The sequence below is a fragment of the Echinops telfairi genome, unplaced genomic scaffold (genome assembly GCF_000313985.2).
Source record: "Echinops telfairi isolate 266 unplaced genomic scaffold, ASM31398v2 ScPeMD7_1;HRSCAF=3_0, whole genome shotgun sequence".
In the NCBI taxonomy this organism is placed as follows: domain Eukaryota; kingdom Metazoa; phylum Chordata; class Mammalia; order Afrosoricida; family Tenrecidae; genus Echinops; species Echinops telfairi.
In genome coordinates, this window is record NW_022103896.1 from 46,366,123 (window position 1) to 46,391,014 (window position 24,892).

The following is a 24,892-nucleotide window of genomic DNA, read 5'->3' on the forward strand; positions in this document are numbered from 1 at the left end:
ACTTCCTGCATATATCTATGTTTAATACATTCCTACAGGAAGAAGCTCTGTCCAATTTTATTTTTCACATCCCTGATAATGATTTTGAGAAAAATATTTCTTGACAATTTTATTTTTGATAATCTTTTTTTTATTCTTTAAAGAAATAGATAACAATTTTGTATGATTAGCTAAACATTAATATATAATATTCTCGTGGTACTCCACTGGCTCAGTTTTTTTATTGTGCTTCTGGTGTTGTAATAATTGCCTTTGTATCCATTTGATGATCAATGTTTTGATTGGTTATTTGCCTTTGACAATGCCATTGTTGAATTTTCTCTCCTTACAGCTATCAAATTATAGAAATTAATAACTGAAGACTATTTGTTTACTGAAGTAGCTAGGAGCGTGCTGTAGAGCTCCATAGAAAGACTACAGATCCATGGTTTTGAAATGAGTTTCCATGATCATTTATAATTTGCAAGATGGTGATAAAAATCATATTCACAAGACAATTGGAAACATGCTTTATGTGCCAAATTATGTTGTTTGGTTTTTTTTACTTGTATTTTGGTATACAATAATAGCAAGATTACAAGTCTTGTTTTTTAAAGAGGAGAGAAGGGATTTTAAGTATTTGATGAGAAGTAACTCTACAACTGTTGAAAGAAATTTAGAAGTTTTTATTGTTGATTAGCAAATTTGTTATTACTAAGTATTTTTGGCATGCTGTAAGTAACTCATCTTTCAATAATTCACCGGGTAATTAAATTTAGATTGCAGGTTTTTCTTTTCAAATATTTTGACTCTTATCTCTTTGCTTTCCTATTGTATCTTGATTGGTGTGGTCTATATAAATGGACAATAAATTATATATCTTTGTTATAGGGATCAGACATTGAATAGAACTTAGTATTCATTCCAGACAGAATTATGACTGAATGTATTTGCAAGATTAAAGCAGTGAATTTAATTTTTTTCTAATTAAAGGCAATTAAAGATTTCCAGACACAAATAAAAGACAATGAATTGAGGAATAAGTGTAGGAGCAAGTCCATTTGCAGGTGAAAAGATGTGCCTTTGAAGCAGAACCAGCTGTATTTTCATTGAGAGAATAACAGTTTAGGAAGCTTTTCTGCATGTGCTTGCTTGATAGCATAATGTACTCCTAAGCAGCTTATGCGGTATTCAAAAAATAACAGTGCATTAATTTTTAAAGCAGCAAAGGCAGAGGGAGAGCAGTACTGCCACATGATGATAATGAGTGTGGATAGTGTAAAGTCGACTCTTAGAGGAAAAGCAATGTGAACTTCTGAAAAATGAACATTTATAACACAATATCAGAGATTTAAATGATAATGAGCGTGAGCAGCTAGATCAACAAAGGGCAAAGATGCAGTCTTGTTTCTGGGCAAGGCTGGGGCATTGAAAATGGAAGAGCCAAAAGCAGTTGCACAGTCTATTCTTTTATTAAACTGAAGAAACTCTTAAGGAAAACCATGGCATAGTTACAAGTGACTGTTGCTGTAAACATGAAATAATTCATCACTATGTATAGGTATTTACATGGAATTGAATAGAACATACACATTACTGTATTCTATCCTAAAAGAACATAATATGAGGAAAGAAAAACGATAACATTAAGGTGCAACAGGATTTTTAATCTTTGTTAAAGACACTTTCATATCTAGCTATAGTTCTTTATAGAAAAAATATTCATTATGAACTTAAATACATTTATCTTCAAGTATATTTAAAATAAATATGGAAACAAGGAAATTTAAACATGGATAATATTTACTGATTAGACATTTCACTTAATCCTCACCTATCAACATAGGTAGGATCCAAAGACCAGATCATTACATGAAGGTTATCATCTTTCAAAAATAAAGGATGACCACAGCAAATCACAAAATGGAAGATGACTACATCATTACATCATTGTCAAATCACATCATATGTACCTACTAAAATGCATCATGATGTAACTGCCAAATTACATCAGTATTTAATTCCAAATTGTATAACTGCCAACCACTGAAAATCATGGTCCAGCCAAGTTGACACATAACCATAATAATCACAGCCACCATTTCTCATTTTGCATCTTGTTTGTTGCTGCTAGAGTTAGATTGATAATATGTAAAACAGGTTATTTGACTTTATATTATTTTCATGAATGTTAAATGTTAGATAATTTGAAAATTAATAAGTCAGAAGTAAGTATATAATTGAAAATGCCTTCTAAAATATTCTATTTATAATGATATACTATACAGTTTGCAAGATATGGGGGGTACATAATAAAATATTGCTACAAAATTATAGAAATCTTTATTAAACAAAAATATCAAAATGTAAACTATTGTTTCTCAATGTATCCTATATCTGGTTGGCTTACCTTTCTAAAGATATTGCTGTCTCTATCCTTCAGCTAGAGAATGCTGTGCTTCTCAATTTATAGCACACAAGAACAACAGTTTGGGCAACCTGGAAGGGCTCAAATTGGATTCCTTTGAAATGTTATTTGAGTGTGGGGAACAAAAGAGGTCTGAATAGTGAAAGACCTGGGTAGTAGGGTAGATGGGGTAAGGTTTCCCAGTGAAATTCTCATAGAGCAGTTATTGCTATATTTGGTAAATGAATAGGTAATTGTCATGGTGGATAAAAATTTCCTTACCACAACTTCCCTGGCATTTTTCCTCAATGCAGTTTTCACTTTTTTCTTAAAACTTCTTCGTATTAAGCCATAATGATTATCCTGTGTCTTTCAAGAAAATCTATTAAGATTATCTCTTTGAAATCCACTCCCCACCCCCTCAAAAAACACAATTGTTTCTGAATTGGCCTCTCTGCCTTTAATGTAACCACCCCATTGGATGCCCCTTGGGGACCCACTGTTTTGAATGGGCTGCTTTTGGAGGAAGGCACCCTATAAAGACTAGGGGTATTGCTGAGAGAATGTGCCTCCATCCATCCACTGACTGCAGAGAAATATTTAATCACATCTTCTTTAGAAAAAAACTCATGCATGTCCTGCTAGAACGCTAGCAACAATAACTTTTCCATATGTAAATAAAAATTGTTGATATTTGTGGTACTGTCTCTGCCTTGGGTAAGTCTAATCATAATTGGAAAACTATTTTGCATTAGTATTTACTCTACATATAACAACACATGCTGTCGTTATGTTCTATGAAGTTAGAATATATTTTGATCTATATTTAGCAAAAACAACAGCAATAATAAATATCAGAAACATAGTAGGTAGGCTCATTAAAGTTATCTAAAATAAAATCTATACACATACGAAGGGAAGTAAGTTGTTATTATTATTGTTATAGAGTCAGCCCCCAATACACGGCAACCCCATTCACAGTAAACAAAATATTGCCTGGTCTTGGGCCATTCCCATAATTATTCAGGGATTGGGCCATTGTGTGACGTAGAATTTTCATTGGTGACTTTCAGAAGTCGATTGCTAGGCCTTTCTTCTTCATCAGTCTTCACACGGAAGCTCCACTGAAACCAATGGCCCATAAAGGCAAAAAAAAAAAAAAAAAGCAAGGGAATTGAAAAAAAGGCGCACTGGCCAGGAATTAAATCTGTTCTGCATGGAATGGGAGAATTCTACCCCAGAACCACCATTGGCTTCATGAGATAAAGTATAACCAAACTCAGTCCATTCTTGTTTAGTCAATTCCATAACAAACTTGTAAGGCAGAGTAGAATTACCTATAGGGTTTCCAAGGTTGTAATGTCTTTCTCCCAGACAGAGGCTTGTGTTTGAACAACTGACCTTTCTGTCAGCAGTCAAGCAGTCAAGCACATTAACCACTGCATCATCAGAGCTTCTGAGGTGAAGCATAGTCTTCTCTGATTAGAAGAAGCCTGACAGGTGACTTTTTAGGACTTAATAGGCATGATTGGGTCATCCCAGGTGTGTGATCTGATTCTTTATTGTCTTTATTTTATATATATAAAAAAGTGAGCCCAAGTAAGAAATAACCATGAATCCAAAGAAAAATGAAGAATTAAAGCCATTGAGGGAAATAGGAGAAAAGTCTTTGGAGTCAAATGTGAGTTCATGCCACTCCCAAGTCAGCCCTTATTTTTCCTTTTCCAAATTGGGAGCCATTAAGTTCATTCATTCTCATCTTCATTCAAGTCAGTTCAAATTGGATATCTGTCATGACAATGAAAATAACACAGTATAGAATCTAAGAGGGTTCCCAGCATTCTCCACAGCTACCCAAATATGCCCTAACCAAGCCTGGATTGCTGTTCTTTAAGTTCAAGAGAGTGAGTGGCATTCAATCTGCCTTTAGTTCTATTTGTAATGTAGCCAGAGGAAGAAAAATAAGCATTTTAAAAAAATTGAACATGGCAGTTTTATAAGGAAATTGAATGTGTAGGGAATGGCTATTCAACTCTAAGAGCAAGCAAAGACATCTAGATGCAGGTCTCCCTTCTTCTCAATGTGGTCATAAGGGTTGTAATTTATGACCTCACTCCTCCAGTACTCATTCTAGATCTTCTTGTCACTTTCACGTGACAAGGAAATCTTAGTTTGCTGAAGTTCTTCAACCCTGCGGTTTCTAAAACATTCTTGATATTGCTAGCTATATTTTTACCACAATTCAAGGTATTTCATGGATTCCTCTAGGACTTCCCTATGACTCTTCCATATCTTTCCATATTCCTCTCTGGCTTCACTGTGCATTATTAGTAAGCACTTTTATACACAATGAGATAAAACACACACACATATAGAGACACACACAGCTCAATGCTATCAAGTTGATTTAGAGTCTATTTAGACTCCTGATAGATCCTACATAGAGGGAGAACAGACTAGCAGTGCCTCACTGTATTTCCAAGTCTGTAAGTATGGAAGCAGGCTGCCACTCCTGTCTTCTGTAAAACAGATGGTGGGTTCAAAGGGCCAACCTTTACAGCAATTACCTCTCACCTGCACCAATTTATTTTGTCGTCCAATACTATAATTCTTCATTTTTTCCTGTTGCCTAAAGAACACAAACTCCTGTGTTTTCAAATTTAGTAGAACTAGTATTGTATTGAAGGAGCCCTGCGGGTGCTACCAAGTAAGCATTGGAGTGCTAGCCACAAGTAAGCAGTTCGAACCCATAGTTACTTCTCAGGAGATAGATGAAAATTCCTGATCCCATAACGATGTAAAGCCTAGAAAACCCTGCATAGGGACACTGTGATTGGAAATTTACTCGATGGTAATGGGTGGGCATTGTGATCAGCAGCTCAATTATTAACCCAGTACTATCTAAATCCACAGCCATTTAGTCAGTTCTGATTTCTAATGACCCTGCATAAGGTTTCTGAGCCTGTAAATGCATACTGGAGAAAACAGAATCATCTTTCTCCCTTGTAGCTACCAACCTTTTGGTTATCAGCTCAGTGCTTACCCACCAGTACCACCTGGCATTTCAAACCCACCATCTGCTCTGCAGGAGAAAAATGAGGAGGTCTGCTCCCCAAAGAAATCCTAAGATCAGTTCTACTCTGTCCTGTAGGGTCACTGTACGTTGGAATCAGCTTGATGACAATGAGTTTGTGTGTGTGTGTGTGTGTGTGTGTGTGTGTTCTCTTTTAGTTTGATGTCTAATCCATTTTTTGATTAAGTGCACTGGGAGTCCTGGTGGCATAGTGGTTAGGAGGGCCTACTACCTACAAGGTCAGCAGTTCAAAAGAACCATCCTCTCTGCAAAAGGACAACAGGCTCTTCTATTTCTGTACTGACTTTTAGTCTAGGAAAAAGGGGGCCGTTTACAGGGGCAGTTCTACCCAGCCCTATAGGATCACTGTAAGTTGGGAACGACTCAATGGCAATGAGTTTGGTTTGGGTTTGGAGCAATACTACTAACATTTGGCTCAGGAGGAGGGTGTTCCTTACTCCATTGTCCTTCAAGGCCATCTCTAAGGATACTATAATAGTTATAGCGGTCAACTTCCAGTGGGTGCCAGCATATTGTAAAGAACCATTCTACAAACATTGCTAAAATCTTCAAAAATGGTGCAACCAATTTTATGCTTTGTTGAATTTGATAACCCCCAGTTCATGACTGGTAGCTTGGGCCAGATGGTCACCTAAATCTCATAGGTTGAGTCACCTCTGCTTGAGCAATGCAGGCATTGTTTCGTAGCAGCTGTTGTCTGCTGAAGTAGGTATGGCACTGATCCCAAAACCTAGACTGCCACTTTGCTTTTGGGACCCGCTAAAGGCTTGTTCCTACCTCTCAGCTAAAAGCACATCAGGGCCCAGTGACTGTCAAGTCATAAGCTGAAGATTCAGGGTAGCTTGCACAGGAACCTACCAGAGAACTTTTTATTCCCCTATGTCACACTCAATGCAAACAGATTTGTAGCTCCCCTATATAAATACAATTTTGTGTAGATATTTTTAAAACAATATATAAAAAATCTTATTTCCCATCTATGTTAAAAATTCGACATGCTCTAGTGTCTTAAAAATCCCTTGTTAGGTGCCTTTCCAATTACAGTACTCTCCCTGCCTCTGCGAATTGTCACTATTATGTGTGTGTCATGTTCATTTCTTCTATGGACTTGCTATCTCTATATGTATTGAACAATAAGTGATTTAGTAACTTTTAAAACTTTGTTATGCAACTTGCTTCTGGTGAGCATTATGTTTTTAGAGTTTTATTCTTACTGATGACCTTAGATATAGTACATTCATTTTCTATACCTTCTTATAGGATTCCATTTTACTGTTATTCCAGTATTTTCTCCTCCTGATTTTAAACAATTGGATTGTTTACATTTTTTAATGAGTTCTGATATGTACAATATTGCTATGACCACTTATAAGCATATTTGTTTCTTTGTTGTAGAATGTACAATATGTACATTATGTTGGATATAGGGAACAGATAGTATGATATCAATTTGTAACGTTAAAGTTGAATTTTCTTTCTTTTAAAAAGCTGTGTCTATACCACTTTTTTTTAATGGTAGCTGGAGTGAGAAATACAATCATGACTTTCATTCTTGGGAAACAATCCTAAAATGTCCTAAATTGTGAAACTTCATGAATGGTGTTATGTGAAAAGTCTTTGACTTTTAACAAAATATTCTTTCTTCTCCCTCATGCATATCACATATGCCTGAGGAATCTTAGAGGCTTTCCACATGTTCTATGGAGTTCATTGAGGCAGGTAAAATCTCTCAGAAGCACTGACTTTTTGTGAGCTCATCTATTTCTGGAGCAGGCCTGTGAAAATATACTGCTGTTCCTTTTAATAAAGGCAAAAAGCCTTTTAGGGTATTTGTGATCAACACTTAAAAATGAAATAAACTAGATTAATTAGCTAGTTGTGACCTTTTGCTAAGGTCTTTATCATTTTATAGTAAGAAAATTCTAACGTAAGTTAAAAATTTTAGTGACAGTTGCTTTCTAAAACTTGTTGGCCACTGTGAGGAAATAAGTAGTTCTGTGAAAATAATCATCAATTGCCTATATCAAGTTTTTCAGGATGTAGTGAGACTGTAAAATCTCTTCAGGAATGCTCCTTGCCATTGATTTACCGAGTACCATGTTAGTGAGGAAGAGGAGTGATATTTCCACGTCACCCTTAGGACCAAGATAGCTCTTGCACCATATTTTAGTTTTGGGGAAGCAAAACTAAACATGCAAGGAACCAAGTTGGAGATCCTGTTTTTTTCAAGGTTATCATTGTAGCCTAGGTATTCAGAAGTGGGGAGGTAAACACAGAGTCTGTTTTGGACAACTCTCTGTGCCATCAGGAACTAGATTGTTTTCTCTTGTTTTCGCCCTGGTTGATTAAGCTTTCTTTCTGAGTTTTATGTGACCTCCAGGACATTTTGGATGTCTAGGAATGCATATTTTCTGATCTTTGAAATATTCCCAATATTTGGAATTTTCTTCCAGATACTGACATGATTCCTCTAACTTCATTTAAACATCTCATACAGTGACACTGTCAGGAAGGCCTTCCCTGACCACAGGGTCTAAGGCACTGTCCTCGTCCACCTTGATTCTCTGCCCCTTGCTCTGTATGTGTGTGCGTGTTTGTGTGTGTGTGTGTGTGTGTGTAAGTGTGTAAGTAGCACCTGAAAAACGAAGTTTGTATTAATTTATTAGTGTATATCCTTTTATTTGGTTTAGGAAAACAGGGGTTTTGCCTATTTTTATTCACTGTATTCTCAGTGCCCTAGGAAACACAAATGACTTACTTGCTTGATTGCTAACTGAAAGATTGGGAGTTCAAGACAGGCCATGGAAGACAGGTCTGCTTCTCTAGTTCTCAAACATCAACCATGGGAGAGCCTGCACAGCAGAGTTTAATTCTGACATACATGGGGTTGCAGTGAGCTGGAATTCATGCAATAGCAAATGGTTTCTGTGTTCTCAGCACCTGAATTCTGTTTGATACAAAACAAATGCTCACTAAATAATTTTTCATGAATAAATGAATGAATTGTTCAAGAAAATAGAATATGAAACACCTCTTGATCACATGTATACATATTCAGTTCTGCTGAGATGCGGTTTTCACTAACATGACTTACAGTCAGTTATATGTTCTATCGTTACATTAGGTACAGTGCCATTCTCAGGCATTTTGACAACGCTATCTGCTAACTGTAAACAAGAATGGCTCATACCATTGAGAGCTGGGGTGCAGGTGAAACTAATAGTCTTTATACATACGTGTATATATGTATGCCCATATATTTTCAATTTGTTTCTTACTAGGGGATAATTAATATTTTATTATCTGCAATCTCAAAATTCATATTTTTCCTCTCCTCAATAACCATGTGCAGACACTCCTAGAAGGCTGTTAATCGGTGCTGATATTTGCTCAGAAGGAATTTTATGGCATAAATGTGAAATTCAACTTTTAATATTCCTAAATTTTGAGGTTCTCAATTTTCAGCATTCCTATATTAACTTCACATTGATTTTGAATATGTATATATGATATATTTTGACATAAGTAGCACATTTCACATAATCTGTATTCTGAAATTCTTGTAAATACTGACATTTGATTGGTACTAAACAAAAGTAGATGTGATTTATTACCCAAAGTCTAATACCTACTGCTTGTATTATAGCACATTTAGGAAAGACTTTAAATTTTTTCCCAAAAAATAGCCTTCAATTTTACATGCAAAATTGAGAAGTTTTGTTACAGTAATGCACATTGACAGAAACATACACTCTCTACTTATTAAAAGTCTTAGATTTATGTGAAGGAATTTTAACTCTTAATTTCATTTTAGTCAAAGATATTTTATTTGGTTTGACATTCTTAATAAGGCAATTACATAACTATTATTACTATCTTTATATAGTAGAATATAGGGTCTGTATTCTTATTAGGCTTAAGAGCATATCTCATAATATTGGAATTTCTAATAGAAAATTAATTTTTGTAAATTTATTTTAAACATATAATGGTGACATTTTATGAATACGGAATAAACATATTTTATAAGTTTAACTTACAGTAAGTAGTCATTTTAGAGAAAGTCAGAGAGAATATTGGGTCTCACTTATGAAGAAAATTGAGATTGGGGATTACGAGTGACAGTTGTCATCATTTATCATCCTCAGCATCACATTTATTTCTGTGGTTTCATTTCGTTGCAGAGTATCAAGAGAATCTACTGATAAAAATAGTTTAAAAATTGTAATTTTTCTTTTAAATAGCACAGATCTAGCAAACTCAGGATAATACTCATCAATTAAACTGATCAGAAAATTTAAGAGTATTAGGAATTTTTATTCACTAATTCAATCATAGTTATTATCTAAGAACAGCTTGGGGCCTTTAACATGAATATAAAATTTCAACCAAAGTATGATAATCCTCTAACTGTACATGTTCCTTTCACATTTGATTATAAAACTGTTAGTCTATGTGAAAATGTCTTAAGCAGAGACACCTGTGCTTTGCCTAACATCTAATTAGCAAAACACACCTATGCTATTGTAGTATAGCCCCATACATAATTCTTTGTATACAGACACTTAAAAGCCCTTTTTAAAAAATGCATTGTTAGCTGTGCAGACAAACATAGTTCAAATTTAATGATATTTAAAGTAAAAAGAATAAAGAAATACATTTGGATTGAAGAGGTGGAATTCTATTTCTCCATTAGAGCAATGAGATCACTAGCCAAAATCAACTTTTTCAGATATCTGGAAATTAACTAAAACTTACAATCCTCCATGGAGTGTTTATTCATGATAAGTCGATGAGTTTTGGAAAGAACGTCTGGGGAATTTTACGTTACCTTAATCCTACCCCTTTCCATCTAGCTTTGCAACTGCAGTGTTTGTGAAAAACAGCAGTTTAGCAGCCATTAGAATAGGGAAAAATAGGTTTGGCATTCCCTAAAAACTCCTTCTCCAGAGAGGATCACTGTACACTTGACAATCACTGAACAGCTCCATTCTCAGGATTTATTGGATATGTTTAACCTGATTTATGCCCCTCTTTTTGCACATAGCTCTTTTCTCATAGCAGAAGGAGAAAACAATCAGCAAGTGTTTAACATCACGGCTGCCTGAGGTGGTGTTAGTAGTTGGGGCTAATATAAACTGAACAAAAACTTAAGAGGAACAAAATGGCGAATGCGATGCCTGTAGCATGTCTTGCAAACGCTCATAGATTCTTAGACATTAGAACTCGTGTTAGTCTGGGTACATTACAGAAACAAATCCACAGAAACTCTATAAAGGCTAAGTGCACATCAAGAAATCATCCCAACCCAATGCTGCCCAAGCCCACAAGTCCACTAGCCCATTTGTCTGACGCCAATCTACAAAGTCCTCCTCCATCTCACAAAACACACACTATGATGCTGACTGCAGGAGGAAAGCCAAATCAGCGAATGTGTAAGCATCTCAGCGCTGGCAGGGGTCTCCACATGGCTGCTCCAGCACCCAGGGCTGCATCGGGGTAGGTCCATGTGGTTTCTCCTTGGGGATGTTTTGCAGGAAGTGAGCCTTGCCAGCTGAAGCAGGGAACTGGCTAAGGCAGCTTCACCCTGGTCCAACCATTAGGAGGCAAGAGACCCGAGAGTTAGAAAGGCGAGGCTCATCGAGTCATTTTTCTCTCCGCCCTTCAGTTAACCCCACATGTGTTTATCAACTAGGTTGGCACAATAAACTTTAACTGTCTCAGAGGGGCATGTGCATGTAAAGGGTTATGTCAAAACTCTCTCACACAGAGACCTTGTGGAAATGCGAACGGGACTTATTGATTCAAGGCATTTAAGATGTAGCTTTTCAATTATTACCCCCACAAACCACAAAAATCCCACTGATGTCAAGGAGATTCCAACTCATAGCAATCCTATATTTGGTTTCTGAGGCAGTCAGTTTTTATGGGAGCAGACAACCTTAATTTTAAACCAACAGCTTGTGGTTAGCAGCTCAACCACCATTTGCCCAGCAGTGTCCAAAGGGTGCTTATTGGTGATATAGTGAAGAACAGAGCAGCCCGCTCATTGCTTAGTTAATTGAGCAGAAGCTATAGGAGGTACATAAAAGGAAAAATACAGACTTTACAGAATTAGTCCAAGAAAATTACTGAACAAAAAAAGTTACAAAAAACCTGATGAAACCAAAAAAACAACAAAGAGCAGCGATGGAAACCCTGTGCTGTTGCAGAGATGTCGTGCTATATTGGCCAATTAGAAGTAGTCATGTGCAAAACTTGCCTTTGGGTATTGTTGTGTTGTTTTGAAGTGTCTAGAGTGAATAAATCCAAAGGGAAGCAAAAGTAGAGTCTTTTCCAGAAAATGAAGTGGAGAGGGAAATGAATAAAGGGCTTTTTTTTCTTTTCTAGAAGTGTGGGGAATAAGGAAATGAAAATGTCCTAGAATTAGATATTTTTGATGGTTATGGAATTTTATGAATATACTACAGTTTGTCATCAGTTTAAGGGGCTGTATTTTTGGGTATATGAATTCTAAATAAATTAGTTATTAGAATAAAAAGCATGGGAATGGTTCCATCGCACTTTCATATAATTCAAGAGAAAGCTATGAATTACTATATAATATCAGACAAAATAGTGGCATAATGTTGACGTGTTGGGCTGCAATCCACGGTTGGAAACCACCAGCAACTCAGTGGGGAAAAGACGGGCTTTCTATCCCCCTAAACAGTTGCAGTCTCCGAAATCCACAGTGGGACCCTGTGAGACAGCATTGACTCAGGGGCAGTGAGTTTGAGTTTTTAGATCAGACAAAAAGTAAAGTACTTGTAATTTAGTTTACTGTTATATAATTATAAAAAAGCTCAATTCACTAATAAGACATAAGAATTCTAAATGTTCTTATGCCCAAGGACACAGTTTCAAGCTACATGAGCCAAAAGCTAGGAAAACAAAGTGAAAAGAGGTAAATCTTAATTATATTGGGAAACTGTCAGCAGTTCTCTCTCAATAATAGACAGAACAAGTAGAAAGAATATAGAAGAACTGGAGAAGTATATATACCTCATATTTATGGAACATTTCACCAAAAAGCAACAAAACATCCATCATTTCAGCGCACTCATATGAATTAAGGTGCTGGCAAAGAATATTAAAAGTACCATGGATTGCCAAAGGTACCATTGACTGGCCTGCCAAAGGTAACATGAACTGCCAAACAAATCTTCCTGGAAGAAATACAACCAAAAGCCTCCATAGGCCCAAGCATAGCAAGACTGCACCTCGCATACTTTGGACCTGTTATCTGGAGAGACCAATCCCTAGGGAAGGACATTATGCTTGGTAAAGCAGAGAGGCAGCAAAAAAAGAGGAAGACTCAGGACTATATGGATTGACACAGTGGCTGCATTGAAGGGTTCAAACATAAGAACAACTGTGAGGATGGTGAAGGGCCAGGTGGCGTTTTGTTCGCCTGGACATATGGTCGTTATGAGTCAGAACCTGCTCAAGAAAACTAGAGATAAGGAGGAAAAACCTGCAGCTCCCTACATTATATCATACATTATATCATAAAATAAATCTGTTATTAATGTGATTCCAACTCATGGTGACCCCCTACGTTTTAGAGAGAACTGTGCTTCATAGGGTTTTCAAAAACATTCACCTAGGAGAGTACATTGCCAAGACTTTCTTTTGAGGCACCTCTGAGTTAATTCAAAACACTGAGTATCTAACCATTTGTGCCACTCATGAATGGCATCATTAAGCAACTGCCAAGACATTTCTTTGGTAATTGCATTATTTGTAAAACCAAAGTCAGACCATGTTAGGGTCAAGAAGCAGTGTGTATATAAATTTTAGATTACCTAAGTATCTTCCCTGTAAGAACTCAGAAGACGGGGACATTTTTATATTTTATTCTTCTTTTTGACAATCATTTGGGCAAAAGTATATTTCTTGAAACCATAAAAATGTAAATGTTAAAAATCTCTTTGGGTGTGATGGAAAGATCTGGTTTTAGTTATTTGTAAAGAACTTAACAGATGCTTCTCTAAGCTTGTGCTTACTAGACTGAAACCACATTTTGCAGTACATTCTTTTGCATATCATAGGTAGGTCAATGCTGAGTTAAGGACAGATGCACTGTTTGTAGAATTAACAGGTGTACAATATTTTATGCCTTTTATTTATTATAAATATGGTTTCAAATGTTCATATCAGCTCTTATGTAAATGTATAAATATTGTTTAAGAGAATATACTTTGGATATGGTATCAGAAGAGACTAGTCCCTGGAAATGGACATCATACTTGGTGAAGTAGAGGGGCAGCAAAAAAGGGAAAGACCCCAAGATGGATTTACACACTGGTTGCAGCAGCGGACTCAAATATAACAGCAGTTTTGTGAGGATGGCTTTTCGTTCTGTTGCACATAGGGTCTCAGCAGCGCCCAGCCCCTAAGGGAATATAAGAATTGTATTGAAATGCAATACACAGGAACTATACTTACTATAAACTATCGATATTGGTTCCCTCATTGTAACAAATGTACCATACTAAGTTAAGATGCTAGTAACAGGGGAAACTCTCTGTTGGAGTGTGTGTAATACAGAAAGGTTCTACATTATATTTTTCATTTTTCTGTACATCTAAAATTCTAACGTGATAATGTAAATTATTTTGAAAATGTAAATTTGAGATGATATGAAGTTTTGTGATACAGAATTACTAGTTAAGAAATGCAATACATTATTTCGCCAATAGATAGGTCAAATTTGAATTTGAGAAATAAATTCTTACTGTAACATTAATTCATTAAGATATTTTTGAATATCTTACTGATAGACACACCACCCCAAATATTGCCGATCTATAGTAATATGGGTTATGAGAATCCTTATTTTGTTTATTTTTTAACTATTGCACCTAGAGTTTATCATAGGGTATTAATAGGATACAACAAGCAATAGCCTTTGTTCTTAAATCTATTTCTTCAAGTTTCTTTTTTGATTCTTATTAGAAACTTGCTTTGTAACGCTGAGCGGAGGCATTTGATGTGTCACCATTTTCATTGCTCTGAACTGTTTATATCTCAGCAGGAATAATGATATGAATAGTTTGACTGTTGAGATGTGAAATCAGAGTGAACACTTGTCAAAGGCTTTTCATCAAAATTAAATGTTACTAATTTAAAATAGGTCAGAGTAATATTTTTTCTATATTTTGTTCATTCCATAGTTTAAATTTAGATCATTTGATATACATTTTTACAATTGGCTCATTTCCGCATCATTAACCCCCATCATGAAATAATATTTATTAAGCTTCTCAATGTTTATAGATTCCAGAAAAAACTGCTGTACACTAGCAGTTAGGGAAATAATGTTCACAGTTTCTTTAAATTATATATACTCTTACATAGTTCTTCAGATAAATACACACTTGTATGTGTCTGATGAATATTAACACAGCATTTCATTACTCCCATTTGACTAGCTTTTTCTTGCCATTTCTAATTCTAAAACTATTTGGTATATACTCATAAAGATACTTTTATATTATTAGTGGATTTAAAGAAACCTAACAATGCACATTAAATTTTTATGATGTGCTTTAGATCCACTGCTTGTAGATTACTTCAGTGTGGAAATCAAGGCTAGAAGCTGTATTATCTAAGTAAAGGAAATGGATAGGTAAGTTTTGAAAAGATATGGTCATTGACTAGGAAAAAGAATAAGAGAAACAATAGACAGATAAGGAGAATATAAAAAAAGCCAAAGAGCTTTCTGGTCATATATTAACTCCCCAACTCAATATAACAGGTTACTTGAGATTCGTTTATCCTAACTCTTAGTTAACAAGAGTTTGGTCAATAATATAATATATGGTTTAAGATAGTACTCTTAAACTTCTTATGGTGAATTGTGTGAAGATTTATGGAAAGATTTAGTTTTCTCTTCAACAATGTATACATATTTTGTTTCATATTATTGATTACATTCCCCGTATTATACACTTACATCACTTCTTCCATCTTGCCTGCCTCCATTACTTCTTATTTCCTGACCCTTCTAGCATTGTCTTTGGGTAAATGTTGCCCTTCTGAATCTCAAATGGTTGGTGACTCTAAGGTGTGTGTATCTCCATACCGTTGTTCCCTTTATGGGGACTCTCCATTGTTTTGTTGAAAATTGAGCCTTGGGTATGATTTCTAGTCCTAATAACTCAGAGCTATAATTTCTGGGATTCCACCAATCTCTGTCCAACTAGTAAGCCAGATCTCTTTTGTGATTTTGTGGTTTTCACACTATCAGGGCCGTCCCATTAGATCCCTTAAAGTGCAGTTGCTAGTGGTAGCTGGGTGCCATCTAGCTCTTCTGGTCTTGCACTCACAGATTCACAGACCCTATTTAGCTGGTTGAACAATTTGTTTCCATGCGTCTCCAGTTTTCTTCAAGCTTCTTTCCAGTAGGCAGAGAGAGAGCAATTGTTGCATTTTAAATGGCTATTCACAAGCTTAAGACTCTAGTTGCGAGTCACCAGAGTAGGATGGTACAGCATTACCTTTCCTCCCTATATTATACCAATTGACTGTGATGTCACCCATGATAATGTTTCTAAGCCCCCAGGCCCAGGCAAGCTAGTGCTTTTGTTGTTTTTGAATACGTACATATTCTCTTTAGGCTGTGCTACTAGTACTCATTAGTGCATTAACCAGTTCACAAAAAAGTTTAGTGATACTAACTCAGTTTTGTTCACTTTTGACTGTGAAATATGGTAGAAAAGGTTGCAACTAATAATAGAAATTTAACTGGCTTGTGTCTTTTATCTAGTCATATTTATTATGCTCTATCAGCAGAAAACAAACACTAAAAACATATTTCTGATGAAGTCAGGGAGTAAATGTTCATCATTTGCAGATTCTTTCTTTAGTCTGTTACTTAGAAAAAATCTTGGAGTTAAATTGATCATTTGGATACTTAATGTGCCTATTATAAGATAAATTTACAATAAGCTGTTCTACTTCAATTATGAGGGCAAAGTTAAAATTACATATTAATGGGACTGTGATATCCCAGGCACATCTAATCAAAGATGTATATCAGACTCTTCTTCCCAAGAAAGCAAGCTAGGAGGAAAAATTGACCTGAGGGGGACAACGTTATGGTTTCTACAACTGGAAATGACTTTGTAGCTCTGAATACCTGTTTCACTATATCTAAACCTTCTTTGACATTTCAGGGGGCTATTAAACTTGAGTTATCTATAAGCATAACTTATTGTCTGAAATGATTTCTTTCCAGGTAAACAAGATTATAAAAAGACCAAACCTATTTTACGAGCAACCAAATTAAAAGCAGAAGCAAAGAAAACAGCAATAGGCATAAAGGTTGGCCTCTATTTAATAACTTTACTATTTGGTATATGCATACTATTTAGTTTTCTAAATCTGGATTGCATGCATGTTGAATTCTCAATGCTTTATGACATTTCAAAATATAAGTAGAATGCCAGAGTCAAGGTTGCTTATTTGTTTGTTGTTTTTTTTAAGAATTCACTTAATGAAAAGCTTAGTGCCTATCTTGAGGTCTTACATTATCTTCAAATAAAACATCATTCCACCAAGAGAGCCAATTATGCTTAAACTGGCCATTTATATATTACTATGACTTGCTACTGTAGATATTGTTCAGACATTTCAGTGATTTACAATAGCTTAGGCAAAAACTTCCCTCACGTTCAATAAATTGTATTTGGCAAGTATTTACATTGTAGTTGTTATATATAATTATTATTACATATAATTTTATTCTCCATATCTTATTATTATACTCTGATGAAATTCTGAGGATGTTCTCAAACTTCCACATTCATAATACTAGTATTTTAACTGCTTATGAAGAATAAATGAAACTAAGAATAATTTTAGCAGATATTAATCAAATGTGTTAGTACAAGGAAGTTCAGCAAAATTACATTTACATTATTACCTATTCTATTTTTGCCAAGTATTTAGGATCACATTAAATTATTAATAGAAAAATTAATTTGGCAGCCTTACCTACTGTCAAATATGTAAAATAAAAGTGACCTATACATATATTTTATTTAAATATTAAAATATTTAAAGGAGATTTTAGTTTCTATCTGGCAGATGAAAAATCAATTTCTCTAAGTTATAGCTTATAGCAACTGCCAAGGTATTACTACCAAGCTGTAACAGCTGTTGAACTGCCAGATGATATATTTGGTTGTCTTCCAGAATTTGCTATTATAATCACGAAACACTGCCTCCGTTTTGCTCCTGATTGCTGATTTTGATCAAGCATTGCCGTGTGATGCAGTATGTTTTCACAACATAATCTCTTCAGTTAGTGCTGTGTGTCAATTTTTAATGAGAAAAAGTAAACTGTCTTTTTGTTTCAAAGAGAGATGATTAATCTTTTGAAGTTTTTTTTCTAATCTCATGAAATTTCATTCATCCTTTAAAAAATATTACCATGACCTTTCTAAAGCAAAGTTTAATTAAATTTTTTTTTTACATTTAGTTACTTACCAATTGTCTCTTGAAGTGAGAACATTGCTTGCCATTTTCCTCCTAGGCAATACGTCACTTATTGTTACCTTTTACAACAAGTGCTTGCTGTTGCTTATTTGGGTGGCATTTCTTTCAGAAAGGTAATATTGAAGTGACAAAATCGACTTGTGACACAATATACTGAAGAAATAGGAGAGGACTTCAGGAGCTCCTAGAAAGATTTTCATTATCTTGCAGTTCGCTCTTCCTTCCATGAGTTTATGAAGCTCTCTCATAGGTTAAAAGTTGAGATAATAATACAAGCATTCATTTATATATATTTATCTTCTTAAATAGTTGCACATTGGGCTGCTAACTACCAGGTCAGCAGTTCGAAGTCACCAACCATTCCTCAAGAGAAAGATGAGACTTTTTAATCTCATAAGTAGGTACAGTCTCAGAAACACACTGGAGCAGGTCTTCCATGCTCTGTGTAGTCACTGTGAATCAGAGCTGACTTGATGGTAGTGAGTTTGTTTTGTTTTGTTTTCTTAAATGCAGTCTTTCATTTGCTCATGAATTTTTATGGGGAAATAACTATATTTTGATATCATATAAAATATATTTTACTGTGTAGTTATCTAAGATATATATTAAAAAAAAGGTGAATTTTTTCTTTTTTAATATGTGAGAAAAGCTTCTTAGATTCCATAAATGATTCAACGTATTTACAGAAGGGTTTTTAATAGATATTAGAAGTTATCTCCTATTTAATAAGCTAGCATATCATTTTCAGCTGTCAACTTGTGGAAAACAAAGAGCTTAACTTTAAATATTGTTTACTTTGCTTGAAAATTTATGTGAAGGGCCCATTAAAATGATATGAAACTTTTTAGACTCAGAATCATAGAGGTGTTTTACATTTTTAAACGCATACTAATTAGTTTGCCCTGTCAAACTTTGATTGCCTTGTCATTTAGGCACAGGATTTTAAATAGCAAAGTTTCTTTCAGCAATTGCCATTTAATGCCTTTTAATTTCCCTAGTGAGTGATTTTATCCATATTGATAATGTCAGAAAAGCAACTAAAGACTAATGAACATCAGACATGTTTGACTCTTATCTAGCTGATCAAAGATGACCATGATATTATAATATTTTATCACTTTAGTATTTACACTTTAGAATAAATCATATTTATGCCCTTAAAATAATATTAGTGTAAAGAAAGTACAAACAGCTGTGTGCAATAGAAAAACATAACCAAAAACAGGAATAATAGCACTGCATACAAGATAAGAAGATGTAATACCACAGCCATCTCATTCCTTACCCTGGCATGATCTAGCACATTTGTAAAATAGAGTCTATTCATGCTGTTGTTGGTAATCTTAAATAAAAAACTGAAAACATATATGGTTAGGACATACGAGGCATTTATGAATTGTTAACTGATTGGAAAAATATTTGTTTGAATTAGCCATTTCTGATTTATGTGAATAAGACATCCTTAAGATAATTTTCTTTGGGCTGAAGAGCCCCTCCTCCAGCTAGGTCTGCACTATGTCACTATATTACAGTTTATAATATGTTCAGTGTATAATATAATACACTATATTACACTTTATGATATGTGCGGTTTTGCTATGGAAATAATATTATGGATACTAGTGTTTTAAAATTTAAAAAGCGTTATATAATTATACTATATCTTATATAAAGATCACATAAATCTTAATTATTCCTTCATTTAGAAAATACTGTATTACTATGGAGGACCTGTGGAGAAAAAAAAATATGTAAGCACAATCTCTTAAGAGAACTCACATAAGAAATAATTTCCAGGTTTCATAACCATATCAAGTGAACAGTATTGATTGATAAATCATGGGCTCATGATATGAAGACTTGTGCAATAAGATCTTTAACCTGAAAGACCCTTAGTGCCATTTTATAATTATATATTTAATAATAGAGAATATTTGGGAAAATCATTAATGATTACAGAATAATAAAAATGTGTTAAATCTAGACTTGACAGGAAGGTATTTTATATAAATAAAGGTATTTTATTATATATAAATAAATTATCATAATTTAAGATTTAGTAATGGAATGAGTGTCACCTCAAATTTTTGAGCAACCAATGTTTACTATTTGATTGATATTCATTTAGATGATTTTCAAGAATTAAAATGTCCTTAAATTTTTAAGAAGGCAAATATCTATGTTTCATAGTATGTAAAAGGAAATTACATAATAAATATTTGGTCATTGATTTATCTTATGAGGCTATGCGAGGGACACACTAATAATAAAGGATAGGGATAAAAAATATAATTTCACTTTTAAGTAAGTAAAGCAATCAAGTGCCAATGAGATCTTTTCAACAATCTCCTAGGATGAGCCAGCTTGAAAAAGTTACGTTCTTCCCGTTTGTTCTTCCTGATGTAAAACTGTCCGTAGCAGAGCCTGGAAGCATAAGTGGCTCTGTGTCTCTGAGTTATGGCTCGGTTCACCAGCATCTTGAAAGCAATATTTTCAACTTTGAAAGTTGTTTTAACCTTCCAAGTAGTCTACCGCCACAATGCTTGTGTAATAAAACAGGGACATTTTCAAGAATGTAACTTGCTATATTTCTCCCCACACAGTGCTTCGTATGCCACCCACACCATATGTTAAAACAGACTTAATTGAATTAATGGATCCTTTGAAGCAATATTCTCTTAACGTGTTTTGTGAGCTACCCGAAAACCCGTTTTCTGCCAGTGTATAGTCTTGAAATATAAAGATAGTAGAGAGTCATTTTAAAGAATAAGAAGGAGTTGCAAAGTGGCAATTAAAGTTGGCTATCCACGAGATGAGAATCATGGTGTCCAATCAACAGCAACAACTGTATTCTTGCATGGAGCTGATATGATGGTGACGGCTGTAAAACGGTTTTGTTGTCCACTCTACAGAACAGATGGAGTGTGCAGTTGTGTGTCACTTGTTTATTACATCCTCTTAAAATTAGTAGCTGTGTAACCAGATGGGTCTGGGAGCACAGCTGTGGATATAAGAAAATAAATGAAACCTGTCTGATGCTGCCATGCCCTTTTGAGATGCCAAAGTGTTCCAACTACAACAAAGAAAAATTCGCTTTCATTTGACATTACTTTGATATATTAGATTTAAAAATATCAAGTCTTACAGAAATAGTAGACACCAAGTTTTCGACCCATAGCTTTTATTGAAATTTATTTCCAATAGCTTAGAAATCTAAATAAATAAAAATTTGAAGGTACAATATGTATGAATTACCCACTTTCAATTTCAGCCATCTGGTTAAAATTCCATGTTGTCAATAAACCAAATTCATTTTAACGTTTTAAAAGTTTATTAGATGACATATGTTGAGTTATTGATTTTATATTCCTATGAAATGTAAAATATATTCATGTAAATGCAAATGAGTTGTTTCTCCATAAGACATTGCCAGGTCATGTGTGTGATGCCAGTAATATTTAGAAGGGAACATTAAGCCCTTCAGGATCTTGAGGTGGCAATATTTGCCCTTTTTTTAATACTTATATTGAGAATACTCAATATAAACATATTGAATGGTTTATATATGTATTTCTAGACCTTGGGGGGAAATAACAATATTTTACTGTTTTAAATACCTAGCAAATATTTATGGTCATTATTTCCATGTGATTAACTAATATCATCTGTGTCAAACACCAAATGACATATCTAGGTTTATCCACAATTATGATAATTCTGCTGTATGATTCTGTATAAGTAAAATGTACTCAGTTTAAAGAATAAGAATAAGTTTGTTCTCCCACATTATAAGTTATGACACTTAAAATTAAGAATTAGAATTTCAAAATAGTAATATTAAATTGGGCGACAGATATATACTTTAGAAACTATACTAACAGGTGCTTTCAATTTGGAAAATAAAGTCATAATTTTTAAAAATCTATGTTCAAAGGCTATAACTAATAATAAATTTGTTGAAAGATTTTAAAAAGTCAAACATATTTAAATAGAGAACAGATAAATTCCATAGGCACAAACTAAATTGTTTTCACCTAGTTACTTTGATATCCAACTGTGGAAATACACTAAAATGATAAATTTTAATTTTGCTATTAGAAATTCATAAATATAATAACATTAAATAGAAATAATAGAAATAAACCACCCACAGAAACACGATTCTGATCGGTATTGTTGAGTGTTAAAGAAGCTGCTTTCTTTAATGGCAAAAATTTTAAACAGAAATTATTTGACAGTTCACTCAGACTTGTTATGAATGTTGAAACAATATGGGTTTATCTGTTGAAACTTATAACATTAGGAACCTCTTTTCCTCAATTTCAAGGCTTATGTTTGTTTTGCACTCCTCCCTTCCCCCTCCCCCCCTAGGAAGTTGGCCTTGTTCTTGCGGCTCTGCTGGCTCTCCTGCTGGCTTTCTATGCTTTCTTTTATCTCAGACTGTCCACGGATGTTGAACCTGACCTGGAACCAGATGAAGATTAGCAGTGCGGCAAGCGACACATAAAAGAGAAATAATTTCATAAAAACACCTCTTGGGACCAATTCTTTCTGAAGGACTAAAACTGCAACATCTTGGATTCTTTCTGCTGGCACTTACAGGTGGCAGAAGTATCTTTTCAAATAATTGCATAGGCTAGCAAGAAGAGAGCCTTACCTCGCAATGCAGTAAGATGTATGCCACTGGGGTTCTTTATAACTCTCTCTACGCTGCCAGGCACCCTACACATGGTCCATTTAGATAAAATGGGAAAAAGACCCTAAATTCTTCAGAGTCCTAGCCAGTTCATGTGTCGAACTCCTATCACTTACAGATTGCTAAACCTATTTTTCTTTCCATGTGCATGATAAGTAAAGCTATGTATCTTCATTTACAGAAACATACTCAAATCCCATTTAGAGCCCAAGAAAGAACAAAACTCATGGGAAATTTTTCATTTTACCAAGAAGCCCTGTTTTTTTCTCCCGACATATTTTATATCATTAGAGAGACTATCTGCATATACATCTACAGTAATCTTTTTCCTTCTTTGCCAACTGTTCAGTGCACATGTGCGCCGTCAGAAATGGCACCTGGATGACAGAAGCGAAAAGAGCCACATATGTCTCTCAAATAGCGTTCCTTCCCTCTTGGGCTGTCTGAACTGGTGTAAACAGAAATTTCAGTTGATCTTGATTTTAATTAACATTATTCTATTAAAATAAAATTGAAAATATATATGTATAAAATTGGAATTCTATTTTAATTATGTTGTTCTGGCTGATTGCAGTATTAGTTTGCCCCTCTTCACTTGTTAGGGAAATATGTAGCAATCTGTCTTTGAAATCTAGCTATCTTTTACACACAGCCATAATAGCAAAAGTTCCACCTACCCATAATCATTTTTCTTAGGTTACCACTTAAATCAGAATATTACCCATTTGCTTAACAAGATTGCATCTGTCCCTTGATATTTGAACCAATAGGACTCTTTGCTGGAAATTAAAGAGTAAACGAAAACTGTATGCCTCATATTGCTCTCAACTGTAGTTTCTGTCCATGCTGCTTCATCAGGTGTATTGGTTTCTTAGAGCATAATAACCAAGATGTTCAGTATTTTTTACTGGGGAAGAAATGTTTGGCTTATTTGTAGAATGCATGAGCACATACAGCTTAGAAGATGGGGAACCATGTGTCCACAGAGCAGTTTTCAGCTACAATGGTGTATAAAACGCATAGAAAATTGGATTGTACACACTGTGTTCTATTGTATATGTACTGTGTTCATGAAAAATGAATAAAATGAGATGCTTGTGTCCATACTGACCAAGAGAACAACACTTTGATAATTACCCTGGGAGTATAGAGGAGTTTATAAGCACAGTTATTTTTTCAAAAAAAGTATTCTTCAGTTCTTTGCACACATGCATATGGCAGTGGAGCGTTGAATATGGCAGTGGAGCGTTCTTTACTGTAGATTTTTTTTTTCATGTAGCGTGATTTATTTCATCAGTGTGAAAGAGCCAAAGGTTCCACTATCCCCACAGATCATTGAAACCAAACCATTGAGGACAGAATTTAGCTAGTGTTAACTCTTGGATTCTTCCCCTTCAGGTCACGAACTCAGGAGCCAGACCAAGCATTCTTACACACTCACCACAGCTGACCCATCCCAGTGGCATTCTTAGGAAAGGTTGCAGCACTTAGTGCCATGTGGCGTGTGTCTGCTCCTGAAGTGGGAAGCAAAGGGATCGCCAAGCTGGCATTTCGGATATGATGGCCTTTTCCTTTCCTGAGTGGCATGCCACATGGCACGAAATGCTGCTTTCCTCCACTCCCATCACATTTGCGTGAACACTTTTCAGTTAGTTATTTCCCCTCCCATATGGTGTTGAAAACAGTCACTTTAAAATGGAGATTATCTTCTCGTTTTAAATGGTAATTTAAATGGGAAGCGATGTAATAATTGTTGATTTGACACCTAGAAATTGAGGTATGTCACAGTTTGAAGTACTTAAAAATGCTGACCTACACTATTGGAAATGTTAGAATATGTATTATCTTACACAAGTCTCTGGCATCCTGTTTGACTCTTTTAAGGTGTTCTTTTTGTGTGTGAGAATAAAATGTTTCTGATTGTGATCAATGCCTACTTATCATATGATTATATACAAATGTCCTTGCCCCATTTGTTTGAATGTTTGAGTCAATGTCCATTTCTTTGATTGATTGACTTTGATGGCCCCAGAGAACCATAAATCCCAGAGGCTAAATTCTTTGAACTTAATACACAACAGGTAAAATGGGACAGTTTATGTTTATACAACACTATTTACTGAGATGAAAATTTTGTGAACTCACATTAACTGGGAAGCAGCCAATCCTT

General features: G+C 34.8%; 1 protein-coding gene across 2 annotated transcripts in view; it reads left to right on the forward strand.

The window, feature by feature from the left end:
* TRIQK (triple QxxK/R motif containing) overlaps window positions 1-24,648 on the forward strand; it is a 79,486-nt gene extending 54,838 nt beyond the window's left edge. For both annotated transcript variants that reach the window (XM_045285889.1, XM_004697477.2), the window contains 2 exons: window positions 16,765-16,850; window positions 22,398-24,648. In XM_045285889.1, the coding sequence (XP_045141824.1) occupies window positions 16,765-16,850; window positions 22,398-22,511 (200 nt within the window). In that variant the 3' untranslated portion in view covers window positions 22,512-24,648. The remainder of the gene's footprint in view (window positions 1-16,764; window positions 16,851-22,397) is intronic.
* Window positions 24,649-24,892: the final 244 nt, after the last annotated feature.